At 41.9% G+C, this 17,978-nt stretch overlaps 1 protein-coding gene across 2 annotated transcripts in view; it reads right to left on the bottom strand.

Annotated features, from left to right (window-relative positions):
• Positions 1-1,755: 1,755 nt before the first annotated feature.
• sp8a (sp8 transcription factor a) overlaps positions 1,756-17,978 on the bottom strand; it is a 22,898-nt gene continuing 6,675 nt past the window's right edge. Inside the window, exons 3-7 of one of the 2 annotated variants that reach the window (XM_054762830.1) lie at positions 16,888-16,955; positions 14,362-14,458; positions 6,165-6,221; positions 3,425-3,677; positions 1,756-3,250 (exon numbers count right to left, since the gene is read on the bottom strand). In XM_054762830.1, coding sequence (XP_054618805.1) covers positions 2,066-3,250; positions 3,425-3,445 — 1,206 coding nt within the window. In that variant the 5' untranslated portion in view covers positions 3,446-3,677; positions 6,165-6,221; positions 14,362-14,458; positions 16,888-16,955 and the 3' untranslated portion in view covers positions 1,756-2,065. The remainder of the gene's footprint in view (positions 3,251-3,424; positions 3,678-6,164; positions 6,222-14,361; positions 14,459-16,887; positions 16,956-17,978) is intronic. The other variant, XM_054762832.1, reaches the window with a different exon arrangement.

The raw sequence follows: 17,978 nt of genomic DNA, 5'->3' as shown, positions 1-17,978 counted from the left end.
TCACATGCATTTACACGAGTATTTATTTTGTATCGTATTTTATTTTTACTTGAGCTTCTTTGTCTTATCGATACAAAAAAATCAGCAATAAGTGAATCATCTCATTGAAGTAACGCTTCTGTGTAGTTTTGATGTCTACTGTGATTTGTGCAGCATGATTGATTTCGTCACAATAAAAGATTTTTCCAGACTGTCTTCCATCCATCCATCTTCTACGCCGCTTATTCTCACTAGGGTCGTGGGTATGCTGGAGCCTACCCCAGCTGACTTAAGCGAGAGGGGGGGTGCACCAGCCGATGGCATGGCACATACAGACAAACAACCATTCGCTCTCTCAGTTTAGTGTCGCCAATTAACCTAACATGCATGCTTTTGGAATGTTTTTTGGGGGGGAAACATGCAAACTCCACACAGAGATGCCCAAGGGAGATTCAAACCCACATCTTCCCAATCTCCTGACCGTGTGGACCAACATGTTAACCACTAAACCACCATGCGGCCTTCAAACTGTTTTTTTCAGCATGAGTATTTGTTAACGGGACTGGATGCAGCAGGTTCCTGCAATTGAACGTACTACAAGCACTACATCCCGCCTCTTCCTGCTTTGTACGCAGACGCAGCACACGCACACGCGCTAGTTGTGTTTGTTGTCAGCGAATGATAGCAATTTGGCCAAGTTTAGCTACTGATTGCATAGCCTATCATAACCACACAATCCCACGGACATGTACAGCACGTGCATATCATGCAGCAAGTGACAGCCGTGAACGCCAGTTGTTTTATTCAATTTTTATGTCGTTTAATTCGTAATTGTGAATGTAATTTGTACAATCTGTTATCTTAAACCACGCTTGGTAACATATGCTAGCCACTGTGGCATACAGACCTTTTACTGTAAGTGCGCAAAACATGAAAATAATAGAAAAACTGTTTTTTTTTTTTCAAAACAGAAAGCGTTGACTTTAATTTGGTCTCAATACAGTTGTATTATGTCAGTTAAATATGTGTGTGTGTGTTGTGATTTGAACACTAGATGGAGACGCAAACTAAACGAAAAGGACAAAGGTCTCCATCAAGGACAATATACCCAGCTTGCCATGATATGAAAAACCAACTTAAAGCTTCAATAATTCAACCTATATGGTGTTCTGCATGACAACCATTTTCTACATAAATAATGCAAAACAAAGGAAGGGTTTAGGACACATGATTAGTCTTACACCTTAGATATGACACATGCGTATGTGATTTTACTCCTGTGTCAATATCAGCAGGGAAATCACATCACATGACTTTATTCCTCATATCTCAACATAAGGAAGACGCCTTATGCATCTGTATATGCAGAAAAACCACACCACGTGATTGTACTCCCTGCATGCCCTGTCAGTGTAAGGAGTAAAATCATGTAACGTGATTTTTATGAAGTGAGTTTACCCTTCTTTTCTGTAAGGCGCTTTGAATTACCTTGTGTACCAGTTGGGCTCTATGAACAAACTTGCCTCGCCTGACTGCCGTTTATCCTCACGAGGGTCGCGAGGGTATGCTGGAGCCGTCCCAGCTGACGTTACATAATTTTACTCCATATATATATCAATATATCAATACAAGGAGTAAAATCATATCACATTATTATACTCCTTTTGCTGTATGTCAATATAAGGAAGACAACTTACACTGTATTATACATGGAGTAAAATGATTCTACCCACGTGGCTGATGATTTTGTTCAATAAAGTATGAGTTGTAGGCCTAGCACGGGAAAGTTTGAACTGCCTTTATTGACACCAGTGAATATAGACCAGAAATATAAATTATCAACATGTAGTTTTACAGTCAAAAGCGCTAGAAGAAATAACCCCCGCTATGTACACCTAATTTGTAATTTTTTAAAAATGTAGTGTTGAATAAATTAAGCACAGTTAATAGGCAACATGAAATTAATAGAGTATGTGTTTATTATTTAAGAAGGCTACAATTAAGAGATGAGGTAAGTGTGTTCAACCGCTGCTGACATTCATCATAAAGTGCCATTTCCTTGTTCTGTATGCAGAATGTCTGCAGTTTATTTCACCTCGTTAGTGTGGACAGTCCCATGTATCTCCGGGGACTGACTGGGACTTCCTGCGACACTGTTGTCCGTGTCACTGCTACATTTACCGACTCCCGGTTCGTCGCCGTGCGTCCGGGCGTGTTTGCTCAGGTGGTCGGAGCGCATGAACCGCTTGTGGCAGACGCCGCACTCGAAGCGCTTCTCTCCGGTGTGAGTGCGCAGGTGTCGCTGGAGCTCGTCGGACCGCGTGAAGCGTTTCCCGCAGAAGAGCCAGTTGCAGACGAAAGGTCTCTCCCCGGTGTGCCAGCGGAGGTGAGCCTTGAGGTGGGACGTCTTTCCGTAAATCTTTCCGCATCCCGGAATGTGGCAGTTGTGCAGGGCCCTACGTCGAGGGCTCGCCGCGCCGTGACCGAGTCTCTCCGCCTCCTGGCAGTTGGGGCAGTCGCAGGTGGCTCTGCCCGCGTAGCGCCGCGAGGAGGAGCGGGAAGTAGCCGGAAGAGGGAGGACCGGGCTCCCCGCGGAAGCACCGGGAGTACTGGACTCCGAGGAGGCGGGAGCAAGTGGCCTGAAGCCGTCAAACAAGTGCTGCGTGCCGGGGAGGACATGCTGCTGAGCGGCACCGGAGCTGAAGGTGGAGCTGTGCTCCGAGTAGCCACCCAGAGAGGACGGCACTACTGCTGGGTTCTGAGTGTCCACCCAAGTGGTCCCCACGTCCCACCAGGAAGATGCCCCGCTCCCGACTTCTCCCATGGGTTTAAACCACGACTCATATGGATGGGTGTGGAGCCGTGGGTAGATCCCATGAGCAATACCTTCCACCGATGAGGGTAACTTGGTGAAGAGCATGGATCGCTGTGCATGGGTCGGATCAGGAATACCGGTGTCACCCGGCCCCGAGTTCTGGAAAGTTGGAAAATCATTCCCAAATAGATTGGTGTTGGTCACCGAGAAGGCACTTGAAGACTCAGGGAATCCCACCCCGTTACTCCTGGAGGTCACAGGGGGCACCCCAAGGGAGGTGAGGCAAGTGGACAAGCCGCTGGAGCCCGGGACGCTTCTTTTCCATGGGTGGAAGCCCTTGGTGAGTCCAGTGGGCCCATCAGAGAGTGCAGGGGAGCAGGAGGGACTGGACTCACCTATTCTGCTGCAAGTGGCTGCCAGCATGGCCAGAGGAGTGCTGCCCAACCGGGACTCCTCCTGGGAAGACGACATTTACAACTTTGGTCATTGAAGCTTTTTGTGCACATTAATTTAAAAAAATAGAATTAGAAGTGTAAGTTGACTCTAGTTTATACCACCTGTCAGTAGCACAATGAAGTATATGTGAGTAACGAATGAAGAATAAGACTCCAGAAGAAATGTAAAACTTACCCCCAGCAGTGTTGCAGCCATGGTTTGAGCTGTCACGCCAACGTCTGTATGTGTCTGTTGCTCGTTTGCTCTTTTGTACTTGAGGCTTCCTCCTGCCTTTGAATCCCGGAGGCCCGAGAACCAATCAGAGGCCAGAACAGGTTATGTCTCTGCAGTTTGGCGCTCCAGGCAGAACGTCGTAAATTTCACACACAGCAAAAGTGTGCAGTGCAACCAGTGGGACGTTCGGTCCAAGATAGTAAATCCTTGGCAGCTATTTGAGAGCAGGAATGATCAATAGTAAGTCAAAACTAGGTTGAATGCTTTCATCTTACACTCATAAATAGAAGTCATTTTCATTTTAAATAATTGGTATTAAAGTGCTTGCTTTATCTTGCCATTGGGTTAAAATGCACATTTTTTTGTGCAAGCAGCCTCGCACACATTTCAATAATATTCTTTGAATTTGCTCTTGTTGCTAGGCAGACTTCCTGGGGCAATCCCAAATCCCTGTCACTTTGGGGCAAATTAAGGACAAGGAGAACCGGCACCTAGAATTATTATTTATACATTGCACATTATTTTGAATAAAGGTGCAATTAAAATACTGCTCTGTATTAAATATAAAATGCGTATCGCATAGATTTTAATGCTTCCCCCACCCCCAAGATAGGTAGCGCAAATGCAAAACCTCATCAAAAGGTTAGATGTAGAAAGTACAATTAGTGTTTCTATCTTTTATTTTCTGAGTTTATAGTTACATTACAATAAATGCAACCAGTGTAGCGCATAAAGAACAATAACTTGTACACGTTGCAAAACCTGAAAATATTGTTGATAAAAACAGTATAATAAGTAGCCTAAGGCAGGGGTGTCTAAACTTTTTCCACCAAGGGCTGCATACTGAAAAATCAAAGGATGCGGGGGGCCCACTTTCATATTTTTAGATTTTTTTTTTATTATGTAGAAAGGCTAAAAAAAAAAATTCAAACAAAGTCGTTTGTTAATTGTTTTTACTATCAACATTTCCATTTTTTCCTCTTGATATTGTGTTTGTTTTTGCTGTATGTTTCCCATCTTAATGTTTTCTGGCCTTAATTTTAGTTTCTACAAGGTGCCGCCGGCCACAAACGGCCCTTGTGCCGTATATTAAAGTAGACCGTACCTGGAGGAACACAAATACACTGCATATTATGTGATCATTGGTGATTTACAAGTGCTGTGTGAAGTCGGTCTGTTTAAAAGTGTCAGAGTAGATGAGCGCTGTTAAAGACTAATGCTTGTAAAGATGTTTGAATGCAGAGGGAATTTTTGAATGCCTGCATGCACAGGGAGAGGCTGGACCGGTCCATCCCATCCAGTCCCTGGGGCGGATCCAGTCAGCCCCGGGGGAGGGAAGGGAGGACACCAACTGCACTGCCTCTGCAATTTCAAGTCATTCAACAAAAACAAATGTTGGCATCTCCTCCCCTGACAAAAAACACCTCTTCCTGTGCTTTTCCTAAACTTATCAATCATGTACATCGACCAATCACAACTTTAACCTCAGGCAGCAACCCAGAATCTGACCAATTATTATAGTGATTGTGGTTATTATTATTATTTTCTTGATGCTATACGACCATAAGAATAAAAACATTTTCCAATGTAAAATTATTCAAATATATGTGCATAATAGAATAAATAAAGTGGAATAAGTCAAGTTTAGCAGCTCATAATAATAATAATACCATTAATGCATAAAATTATTAGGTACTTAAAGAAGCTGAAACAGTATGAAATATATTTGATGCCAAAAAGTATCTACAAAATATATTAAATATTTAACACAGAAAAGTATCATTATATTATCATTGTAATTTATTGTTCTGTACCTGTAATCATGAAAGTGCAAAAATAAATATTAAATATACTTCGCAGAACATAGTTACATATAATAGTTACCTGCTCCCCCCTACTTTTGGTGACTTTTCTTTGTCAGGGGCCGCTACAGCGAGTCAGTGGCATGAATGGTTTTGCCGGAGTTTTTACGCCGGATGCCCTTCATGACGCAACCAGGGCTGGGAATTAAACCCATGCTCTGCCATGAAAGGCAGATGCGTGTACCATTACACCACCAGGGATTATTCTGTGATTGTTGTTGTCACCCGGTCTATAAAAGAACATCTTACTGTATATTTCATATTAAATAATAAGCAAGTAGCTTTAAAAAAGTGCCTGTATATGTTCTGCTAATGCTTTATTGTGCTGTTAATGTTGGTGCTACATGGGTCTATTTGGGTGTCATTAGTAGGAGACTTCCCCGCCTTAAAACACCTCCTCCAGTGGACATGACAAAATCACTGGCCCCCACCATGGGCCCTGCTTCTCCCCCCAAGGCGTAGCTTAAATCACAGGTGGACTTTACAGTAGGCCATCTTTACTCTAACCTGTTCCTCATCCTCGTGAGCCACCCAAACAGCTGTCCCCCCTTTACTCACATTCTTTTCCCACACTGAAAGTGTGTGTGCGCGCCTTTTTGAAAGGCCCCTAATGAAACCCTGTCTGAGGCCCAACCTGTTCCTTTAGCCGTGATAATGACCACATTAACACGCGCCATCAGACATCAACAAAAAAAAGATTGTCGTGTGCTCTCCACTCACTTTGTGGGCACTGAGACAGAAGAAGCAGAGAAGAAAAGAGTGAAATAAAGATCTGGCACATCTCGGGGGGGAAAGACTGATGGCTCAAGTATTTTATTTCTCCTTGGTGTTTTGCTTACCTCCTCTTTTGTCTGCGTCTGCTTGCAGTGGGAGGGGAGCCATAATGCTCAGCTGTCCTGCTGGGACAATTAGAAGGAGAACGTCCGAGTCAAAAGACGAGCAAAAAATATAGTCCCTCCAACCATGGGGGTTATGCGATCAATTAGTAGAAAAGCAAAATACAAAGCAAGAAGTCTGTCTAGTCCTGCGGTGCATTTGTGATGAAGATGTTGCTGCTTGGTGAAGGTTTTCATTAGAATACACCATTGTTTGTCTTATAGTCTACCCATTGCAAAAAACTATTGAAGGTGAAATGCCTAAAATGAATTGCACTCAGTCACACTCAGACTGCAGAGGTCTGCATACCATTTGTATGCACATAGTACGGTAAACTTTAAAAAGTAGAATGTAAATACCTTTATTTAATACTGTTGCTGTCCTCTCGTCCAATGCCATGTGCAGAACTGCACGAATACCCAGACAGCGTGCAAAAAACGAGGCAAAACATTTTCCACCAAAACCGAATCATACGAAAACTGGGGCTTATAACAACCTGAGGTATCAGTTTACCAATTTTACTACGGTAATGAAAAGGATGAAAATGTTTGATAGAAGAGTTTGAGCTTGTGGATAGCTTGTTCAGTGATACTGATAGATGGATGTTTATCAGCTCTTTCTGCTTATTATTAGAGACAGAAAGCAAAAGAGCAGAGTCACTCATGTTTAATCCTGCTAACGCACACAAAAAGAACACATGCTAGTTAAGTAAGACGTTTGACGAAGACCTGTGCGTGCAGCCGAAGACCACCGCCATACTGTGCAGTTTATAGGTCTTGGCTCTGTGACTGATGTGAATTTGTCTTTGGAGGCCCCCTTAAGCAAATTGAGTCTGTTTTAAAAAGTGAGCTGTGTGCCAGGATATGCCTGGAGCTGCTCCTCTTTGGCTTCCTGTCATTATCGCGTGGGCATGTCTGTCGTTAGTCAGCGCCAAGCTGATAGATGACATGTCAGGCTGCCACGATGAAAACATACACACGGACAAGATTCGCTTTCTTCCGCATTTGCAATTAACCGCCTTTTTCTATGTCAGCTACGCACGCACAATTACCCTTATTTGGCAATTATGTGTTGACAAAGGGTAGAAAAATAAATGCCATAGAAACCCAAACAAACAAAAGCATGGGTTTTCCCTTCGTTTTGGCATGCAAATGCATATTTCACATAGTTGAATCATGAGAGTGGTTGTGCTGAGCTGCACCAAACGCAATCATAATCAAGAATTCCGTTTCATTATACAGGAATTTAATTTTTGCGTCAGGGTCAGAGGGGTCGTCAAATCTGTCTACGCAGCACAATGAGGAGATTCTTGAACGTGTAATTACACCGATAAAAGTGCCTCCTTCACATTCATGTATACAGTGCATTTACATGCTACACACAGATACGTACATTCATGAAATGAAAAGAAAAATGAGAGGAGCAAAAGACAGAGAGGATGTTTGGGCTCAAGGTCACACACACGCACACACGCACACGTGCACACCAGTGGTATTGATAGAAGTGAGGTTTACGTATCACAAGGCATCTACCTTTGTGCCATATTGGTCTTTAGAAAGCTATAGAAAGTTTGCTTTCTGTTGCTGTCTCAGCCATGCACCCTCACACACACACATCCAGTAATACACACTCACTAGTAGGGGTGTCCTGATTTTATATTGATATTGGATATCGGTCTGGTATCAGCAAAAGAACGAGTATGGGATTAATTCGGCCTGCATTGAAAACCTCCTGTATTAGCACTTTGATACAAACCATGCAGAGCCCACGTGATCACAACAACTCTGCTAACCAGGAAGAAGCAGGACTGATGTCAGCACCCCTCGCCAAAGCCGAAAAAAGACGTCGCAGCCGAGTGTAACACCCGCCGTGCACAAGTCCCCCGCGGTTGCACAGAACCATGAAAGTTCAACACGACCAACCCCATCGCGCATCCGAAGCAGCATCACAGAAAACAGCATGTATGGTAGACTCAGACAATGGTTGCACTGTTACTTGAGTTCTGCACGGACAGGTTGCCTAGCATCCTTATCAAATCAGCCACACTTTCACACATAGAACACATTCATTCACACCCCGATTGACACAAGCTGGAACCAGTTACGGTAAATGCTACCACATAATCACATACTGATCCCATCAGGAAGGAGTAAGCCCCTGCATGGGCGGGACTCAAGGATAGCATATCAGAGTAGGCACTTCCTAGTTTCAGGACTTCCTGCTTCTTACTTGATGAGCAGAGGTCCAGCGCACTGTACTTTGTGGCATCTTCCAGGCAATTTTATCACTAAAGGATTGAAAATACAGAAAAGTGTGTCCACCTGATCTCTTCTTGGGATAAACAAACTCGGATGTTTCAAAACGTTATAAAGATCAATTATTGTTGTCGTAATATCCACAAAGTTGTTGTGTGACAATGCCACAATACGACGACAGCAACAAGTAACAAATAACCAAGTTTAAAGTTGCATCATGTTATTTTATTTCAATAAATATTTGGTGAGGATCCAAATAAAAGGGCTAATACAGGAATTTATTACCGTTTGAGTATCAAAGGAACAATTCACCTCCAAAATCATAATGGCACGCCCTGTCTGTTTGTCATTCCTCATATACCAAGAAGCAACCTACTAACTTACAAACAGAAATACACTCCATGACTGTGTGTGCGACAAGTTGATTATATTAAAGTACTGTACTGCTAAAACAATATACTGTAAACAGTGGTGGTCTAAGACGTTTGCGCAGTACCTACTGTATGCACACATATTAAATGGTTGCAATGCAAAGGGAAATAAAGGAGTCACATACGGTATCTAAATACGTGACTATTGTTATTGACTACGTACGTAACTACACGGTATTGTGTAGGACAGTGAAGTGAAGTACTGATATTCAGCAGCATCGTGTATCTAAGTTGAATCAATTATAAATCTCTTCCTTTTCAAACTGCACAAAGAGGCAAAGCAGTCAATGTTGGAGAAACATGGAACATTCTGGTTGTCCTTCTGTTGAGAAAATGTACAACATTAACTCTGTGGCGCTTCCTCGGAGGCAGTGATTGAAAGTGACAAAATAATGAAAGGGGGAGGCTGACCTCTGTGGTCAAAATGTTTTGGGGAAAAAAAAGAGAACACTTAAGAGACCGTTTCTGCCGTACCCATACAAGATAGAACTTCTTTTATTACATAATACATAATACAAGTGTCTAATGAACATGCCATTAAGAACTATTCAGCTGAATGTGCATACTTTAAGATGTGTTTGGATAAGAGTGGATCATGATGAAGAAGGCCGGATGTGGAATTCCAAGCCTGTTATTAAGGCCTGTTTCACCCAGCTGGCTATCACACACATTCAACCAATTCCATGTTTAACACAACATGGAGGAAGTGGGATGAAAGGGAGAGAGGATAATGATGAGCTTGGGGTGAAGGCAGAAGAGCAGGAAGGTCATGTGACTTAGTTTTAGCTCTTTTTTTTCCTTCAAAGCTTATGTCATTTATTTTTCCCTCAAGTAAAGCTGATGATGATGTTCCAGCACTGAGGAAGAAGCCTTTCAGCCTCACAAACTTGCCCTCTCACTCTCACTTCTTGATTAAATCCTGCATGCTCTGACCGTGATCTCTGTTCTCCTCACCAATAACGCACTTCATCCCTCACTGCAGCACGCACGCGCACGCGCACACATACACACACATACACACACACACACACACATAGGCCGTGAGATTAATTTGTTCCTCTTCATTTTTCAAGTTCTGTGTCTTCTCTGGGTTAATGTGTGGTCAAGTGTGTGTGTGTGTGTGTGTGTGTGTGTGCATGCGTGTCCACGGTGTCTCTTGATTGATGCGTACAAGCCCAGGAGCATAATCATATACTTCCAGACGTCATTTTTCACTTTCAGTCTTGATGGATGAATTTCATGTATCTGATCACTGCTGCCTCAGCATTTGGGGGTGGAGGGGTCTATGTCATCTTTTTGGTGTGTGTGTGCGTGTGTGTTGGCCAGCCGTACATCTGAGTATTGATTCTCTCTCTCTGAGTAAAAAAAGAAAGTTAAAAACATTCAAGATCATGGCATGTATATAACTTATACACATTATGTTTATAGAATATGTCAATATTTTCAGTGATCGTTTTCTAGGTAATATAAGGCTAAGAATTCTCGTTTTATTGGCAAAATACAAAAGGGGTTCTAATGCCCATGCAATGCAATTTCACAGAGGATGAATTAAATCGACAAACAAATAGAATTCTAATGTTTTTGTCTAATGGTTCTTTTTTTTGCTATGAATTTGTATGAACTCTAAGTTTGAAATAAACAATAAAGTTTTAATGAATGTTTTTTATATTTTTATAGTATTAAATATTTTCAGGTCATTGTTTTATTGATGACAAAGTGTTCATATTTCTACATTTTATTTTTATTTATTTAATATAATCCAAATTAATTATTGTTGTTTAATTTCGATATTTATTTTCCATTCATCCATTTTCTATGCCGCTTATCCTCATTAGGATTCCGGGGGTATGCTGGAGCCTATCCCGAGAGGCAAGGTACACCCTGGACTGGTCATCAGTCAATCGAAGGACCAACAACCATTCACGCTCACATTCATACCTATGGACAATTTAGAGTTGCCAATTAGCCTAACATGCATGCTTTGGAATGTCGGAGGAAACCGGAGTACCCGGAGAAAACCCAACAGAGATTCGAACCCAGGTCTTCCTGATCTCCTGACTGTGTGGCCACCATGCTAACCACTCGGCCACCGTGTGGTACATTTATTTTATCATTTCATATTACAATATTTAATATTAAATTATTTTAATTCTAGGAGGTAGAGCACGGCGTCTAGAAACCGGAAGGTCAGTGGTTCGATCCTCGCTCCCTCCACCCAGTTACTGCCGTGCCATCGGGCAAGACACTTCATCCACCTCCAGTGCTGCCACACATGATAATGAATGGTGGTCAGAGAAGCCGTAGGCGCAAATTGGCAGCCAGGTTTGTGTCAGACTCCCCCAGGGCAGCTGTGACTACAGATGTAGATTACCACCACCAGCGTGTTACTGAAGAGTGAATGAATAATGGCTCCACTTCACTGTGAAGCAATTTGGGTGCCTTGAAAAGTGCTATAAAATCGAATCCATTATTATTATTATTTTAATTGGACTATTAAAATGGGTAAATCAACAAACTAGCATGCACAACGTAAACTGCACCTACTAATTTATAATTGAGTACATTGCGCATAGACACCAAAGTGATACTATCAACAGGTTTTGATTTGCAAAATCCAAATTCTATCTTCAACACTAATATTGATTTGGAAAACATAGCAAATATATCCTATAATTAACATTTTAAAACAACTTTAAGGAAATAACCTAACAGGTCTTTTACATGACATGAGCAGGTATGGTTACCAGCCCAACAAACCAGCTGAGCACAATGTAGACGCACATTAACAGCCTGCATGCATGCAAACACACCCACACCATTCATACTATACTAGGCTAACTATTGCTCTTCCCACACATTGCGCGTCACCTCGCCACAATGCCTGCCTTTCCATTTAAAGGCTAAGGGTTGGGTGGGGGGGGGCTGAGAGATGGCTTTATGTTAAATTGACTGGAAACAGCCCGCTTGCTTTTTTGATGCAAATTGTCGTGCAACAAACTGTTAATTTATTCCCCGCAAAGACAGCCAGTATAAGGGCAAAAAAAATGGTCGCACATCATCATCACGTATTTGTAAATCAGTGCGAGGTCATCACAGGGCAGGAAGAATGGAGTCGTGAAAAAGATAAGCGCAAAGAACATAGGTCAGTACTTATGCACGCTCTCTCTCTCTCTCTCTCTCTCTCTTTCACGCACACACACATGCAGACGTTCTCACACGTTTTCTGGGACCAGCTTCAGGTGGTTGAGCCACCGCTGTTTTTATTGATGTTTCCCGTCAAACATGAAACGCTTCTTTTCCCACCTTAACCACACTTGCACATGCACCGCCTTTGGGGTCGTCATTCGGGACATACATAGACGGGCCCCAAACGAGGGGTTGGCGTCAAGCACTGCCAGGCTGGCAAGTTGTGTCAGGTCCCGCACTCAAGTCCACACACGCACGCTAACACACAACTTACACACTTATCTTGGATCTTTATGGTGTGCTGCACCCTCCACTTAGCGCCTCTGTAAAGGTCTTCCTGGACTCGTACTAGAGCATCATCTTCAAAGAGTGTACACGCACACACACACACAGGAACGACACATTCACATTTAGCTTCAAAGAGACTGCTTAAACACACTGTCTGAAAGCAGCGCATGGTGCTTGTTGTCTTTTTCTTTGTTATGATTCAGCTGTCTTTAGGCTGTGATAGACAATGGAGAACATACCGTATTTTAATAGGCACTTCTTTTCTACGACACTATACTTCATGGACAAAAAGTGTACTTTTTATGATAAATTTGTTGCCCCTGAATGTTTATTTTCTCCATAGCAAAAACAATGACCTCACAAATGTTCACCAGTTCCCGCAGACACACCAACATGTTGTAAATTGGCATAAAAATGACACATCGGATCATGTCCATATGTCGGCGGCCTCATCAAACTACACTGTCCCCCACAGAGCAGCAAGCTTGCTAGCTCAGTATGTCCACGGTGTGGAATCATTTACAGCTTTCACCTTCAGATTGTAAATACGCAATTTGCAATGACTGCAAAGTGTTATGTTTTGCTCTTTGAGTGTATTGCGGCGCCGCCTAAATAGTAGTGGCGATTACCACAAAACAGGTATTGCCGCACGTGATTTCCAGCAACTGCAAAGCAGCTGCATCATGCCAAACAAGAAACAAAAGGCCAAAAATGACATGAAAACAAAGGAAAAACAAAAACAAGTCTAAAGTCTAACCCAGCAGAGCACCAAAGTTTGCTACAGTGGAAAAGGAGTAGCTGTCATGCGTAACATGACATAGAGCACTGGTGATGTGAGTGGGGAGGAAGTCGTCTTCCTTCAATACTTTTAATCTAAAGTCACACCTCAGGAAGAGTCACAAGCAGTGTTTTGGCACTTTTTATATAACTTGTGCTACATATTGCAGTATTTGTGTGTATGGCTGTTATTTTGGGGCAGCGGGAGGTAGAGCAGATTGGCCAGAAACCGGAAGGTCGGCGTTAGGATCCTCGCTCCCTCCACCCAGTTACTGTCGTCATGTCACTGCCCACACTGGTGTATGAATGAGAATGAACGTTTGGTGATGGTCGGACAGGCTGTAGGCAGCCACGCTTCCGTCAGTCTACCCCAGGGCAGCTGTAGCTACAGATGTAACTTACCACCACAGGTGTGTGACTGAGGAGTGAATGAATAATTGGTTCATTTCATTGTGAAGCGCTTTGGGTGCCTTGAAAAGTTCGATAAAATCAAATCCATTATTATTATTATTATTATTATTATTATTTTAATTGCACTATTAAGATGGGTAAAGCAACAAACTAGCATGCACAACTTAAACTGCACCTACAATTTATAATTGAGTACAGTATTGCACATAAACACCAAAGAGATACTATCAACAGGTTGTGGGTTTGTAAAATCAAAATCTACATATCAAATCATGTCCATCTGTCAGAGACCTCACCAAACTGTACTGTCTAGAAGTTGTGTTGCATATTGCAGTATTTGTGAGAGCTGCTGCCAATAGTGGCATTGGTAATGCAGTACTGGACAATATTGGACCTCTAGCTCTAATGCATCATTTCTTCCTTGTTTTTGCTTCCTATATGGCATCCCAACACCTTTGTATGTGTGCCGCAATTAAATTTCCTTAGAGTAAATAACAATTTTGTTAAGTTGTGTGATAAAAACATGACTGCTGTCAATCATGATTAGCATTTCAAATCAAAGTTTCAATGTCCACCATTCCTGAGTTCACTCTCGGGTCAGGTTTCTTCACTCCTGTAATGGCATTATATCTGCAAGCATCTATCTCTCTTGTGACCTGTAACCTTTGGGGGTTGTGGTGGGGTCAAGGTATTCTCATGCGTCACAAGATCAATTCTTCTTTTGGTATGTTCTTTTGGTTATGTTTGTTGCATTTCCAACTTGTTGCGTGTGCACATGCATACAGTCTTACGCGACGGCACATTGTGAATACCTGTCCTTGTCGCCACGAGAGGCATTCTGCAAATTCTCAGTCGGTGATGATCTTTGGTGACGCAAATGACACGTGCGGCGCTCTCCGCGCTGCAGCGCTGTGGAGTTGAAAGAAAGAAATCTGCAGTAAACATTGAGACCCTCTTTGCGTTGGATTTGTATGGTGAGCTGAGGGGGAAAAAAAAACCACACAACTTGCAAGAACAGTGCACTGGAGGACATGGAATGTGATCTCTGTGACATCATCAGTCTAAGTTGTGAGATAAGGGAAAGCTTAAAATTTGACTTGACTTTATTTACTGATTAGATGTCCAACAATGTACAGTACTATGCAAATATCTAAGGCCACTGTGAGATATGTTGTTTTAGCAATACTCGATGACCACATACAACTAGACTGTTACTTAGTAGTTCAGACCTCCACTCCACCCAGGCTGAAGTGTTTTTAAAAAGTAGAAGTGTTTTAAAAAACAATTGTAGAGTGTATTTGTGTTTGTACAACTGTTAATTACCAAGAAACAGATGGGAAGTGCCAGTACGAGTGTGGAGGGTGGACCTTTATTGACTCCAAAGTGACTCAAAATGTAATAATAATTCTGAATTAATCACTTTATCTCAATCCTCATCAATATTTAATCAATTTTTCCTTGGGCTAAGTGCCGTCCCTGTGCAGAGTTGAGTGAAAACTGGTTTTGCAGCGTTGTGTGTAATCCTTCTAATTGTCTGTCCTATTGTTTACTTTTTTACTGTGTCAGAATGATTGCAGTGGTGAGAAGACTCATTACAACAATAAAACGAGTGGTGCATTAAGACTTTTGCACAGTAGAGTAAAAAAATAATATGAAACTGTAGCCACACCTGCACAATCTAAGACGACCCAATACAAGGGCAGTATCAAAAATGATAAATGTTCCTGTTTCCTATCAAAGACAAAACTCTGTACTTTATCTTTGTACAGGCAGAATTTGAGAGGTCTCAGATTGTGGAGCAGTTGCACATAATGATGTGTCCACTGTGCCAAAAAATAAATGTTCCCCCTTGGCAATTTATACATTTTATGTATTTACTGTTATAACTGATGTTATGTTGTTTAACATAATTGTGTCATTTGCTGTAAATTATAGATTATTATATTTGTGAGAATGATTAAGGATTCCACATTTGCCTTTTTACTGTAGTGCTTCAAGAATTATCTTATATTTAGCATGGTTCAGGTAGCAATTTCAGTTGTTAAAGTTTATTACAATATAATTACTTTAAAAATGCTACCGAGGCTGTCTGGTACAACTCTCACACTCGCACAAGTCCTCCCTCTTGCATGTCATGATTTATGTCACGGACTCCTCCTTTTATACTCATCAAAACACTGTGTCCAAAGTGCTTTGTAAATACATTTCCAGTTCACTATTTCTCACATTATGTTATGTGACAGCCTTATTCCTAAATGAAATTTTTATTTCAAAATTTTACATACACCTCATAATGACATGAAAAAGGTTTTTTTTTAATTATTTATTTAAAATTGTTTACATTTGCTTTTTTTTTTAAAGTTTCAAATTGTGAAAAAAAAGGAAGTAACGTGCATAAGTATTGTGTCAACACTTTGTTGATGCGCCTCCGGCAGCAATTACAGCCTCAACTCTTTTTGAATATAATGCCACTTAAGGACGCTCACAGAGTTGTCCTGAAGCCACTAGTACTCTGATATTTTTGGCTCAGGAACGTTGTCCTGCTGAAAGATGAACCGTTGCCCCAGTCTGAGGTCAAGCGCACTCTAGAGCAGGTGATTTCCTCCGAACAGGTCAATCTTTGGCTCATCAAATTGGATAAGTTTGTTTCTCATGGCCTGAGCGTCCTCCAGGCAGGTTGCCATGTGCTTTTTATGAAGCAGTGCCTCCCGTCTGGCCATTCTACCAACCAAGAATGATTGGTGTATTGCTGCAGAGATGGTTGTCCTTTTGGAAGTTTGCCCAAGGTACGAGGTACACTGGAGCTCTGCCAGAGTGACCATCGGGTTCTTCTCCCCGGATTGCTCAGTTTAGGCAGCCGAGCCGTTTATGGACGGGTACTGGTGGTTCAGAGCTTCTACCATTTAAGGATCATGGAGGCCACTGTGCTCATCGGGACCTTCAATGCAAATGACAGTGTTGTGTACACTTCCCCGATTTGTGACAGTTTGTTTGACTTCTTGCTTTGATTGTGCTCTGACACACTCTGTAACTGTGTATACTAACATAGACGGGCCTGTGCCTTTCCAAACCATGGCCTACCAATAGAATTTATAACAACAGTTGGACTCCAGTGAAGCGGTGAAAGATTTCAAGGATGATCAGGGGAAACAGGATGCACCTGATCTAAATTTTCAGCTTCTTTGCAAAGGCTGTGAATACTCATGTGCGTGTGATTTCTTAAGCTTGCAAATTGCAAAAAAAAAAAAAAAAGGTCGTTCGGGGGCACTGTGTGAACAATTTTGAGGGAAAATACAGTATGTGCACTCCGACACCAACTGATAATTTGACATACTCACAATTATATTCCTTGTGCAGACTTTTTCCACCCATGACAGGATGGGTGCCATCAAAAATGATGAAGGACCTGTAAGAGGTGGCATAAATGTAATAATTAATTGCTTCCATTACAGGATAACGCATGCATAATAGAGCTGGATTAAAGCCAATGCTGCATTTGCTGTACTAAAATACATATTATTTTGAAGATGATCAATATTAAAGTCAATAGTCTGTTGCTGCTGGTGTTGTAGAGACAGACGCCACGCCCAGACTTTTGTTTTTCCACTTCATCCAGACATCTGGTTAGTCAACTCATAAAAGCGCCAGCCTGTCAACTTTCTCACCTTGAAGCAAGTCCAGCTCAGTGTCATGCAATGAGGTATTTCATTGTGTTCATGCAGTGGTTCCCAAACTTTTCACAATCCCGTACCCATTCAAACATTTCCCCTGAAGCCATGTACCCCCAAACACACTTTAAAACAAAACGTGTAAACAAGCAGCTAAATCATTTATCACCTGTTTGCAATATTTATTCAATTATTGTATAATTATATAATTGGGGATTTTTGGAAATCTTTCCAGCGTAGCATGTCCCTTTTAATTGTCCATTCATCAACGCATGCACATACACCATTTGTTGACTCATCCAGCTGGAGTGCGTTAAATTCTCTGGCTCGTATGCGCTATTTTAAAACATGTGCTGAGAAAGTGTTTGATGAAGGCATGGTCTGTGCAGTTTTTCTGGCCTTAATCGTTGCTTATTTTTTCAACTGCACACAACACTACGTATGAAGACCAGCTCTCGTTTAGCACATAACATGAACGCAATATTCAAGATTAAGCAGTCTTAATGCACAACATAAACACCAAACTTACTTATTTGTTCATGTAACGCACACAGAACAATGAAGAACTTTGTATCTGTCTCCAGGTGCTGTTAGCATGAGGCATTCAAGCGCACTGCGTAACGGAGTGTTGTCACGCTGTTTTTAACTTTTAGTCACATACCCCACTTTGGGAACCTATGTGTTAACATGTTCATATTTCATATCTGTCTATATGTCACTGTATGAAGGAATGTTACAAGAGGCATGACTGTATCTCGCTC

Source organism: Dunckerocampus dactyliophorus, chromosome 20, assembly GCF_027744805.1.
Source record: "Dunckerocampus dactyliophorus isolate RoL2022-P2 chromosome 20, RoL_Ddac_1.1, whole genome shotgun sequence".
Taxonomy (NCBI): domain Eukaryota; kingdom Metazoa; phylum Chordata; class Actinopteri; order Syngnathiformes; family Syngnathidae; genus Dunckerocampus; species Dunckerocampus dactyliophorus.
The sequence above is the reverse complement of the archived record's forward strand: the minus strand, read 5'-3'. Positions and strand labels throughout refer to the sequence as shown.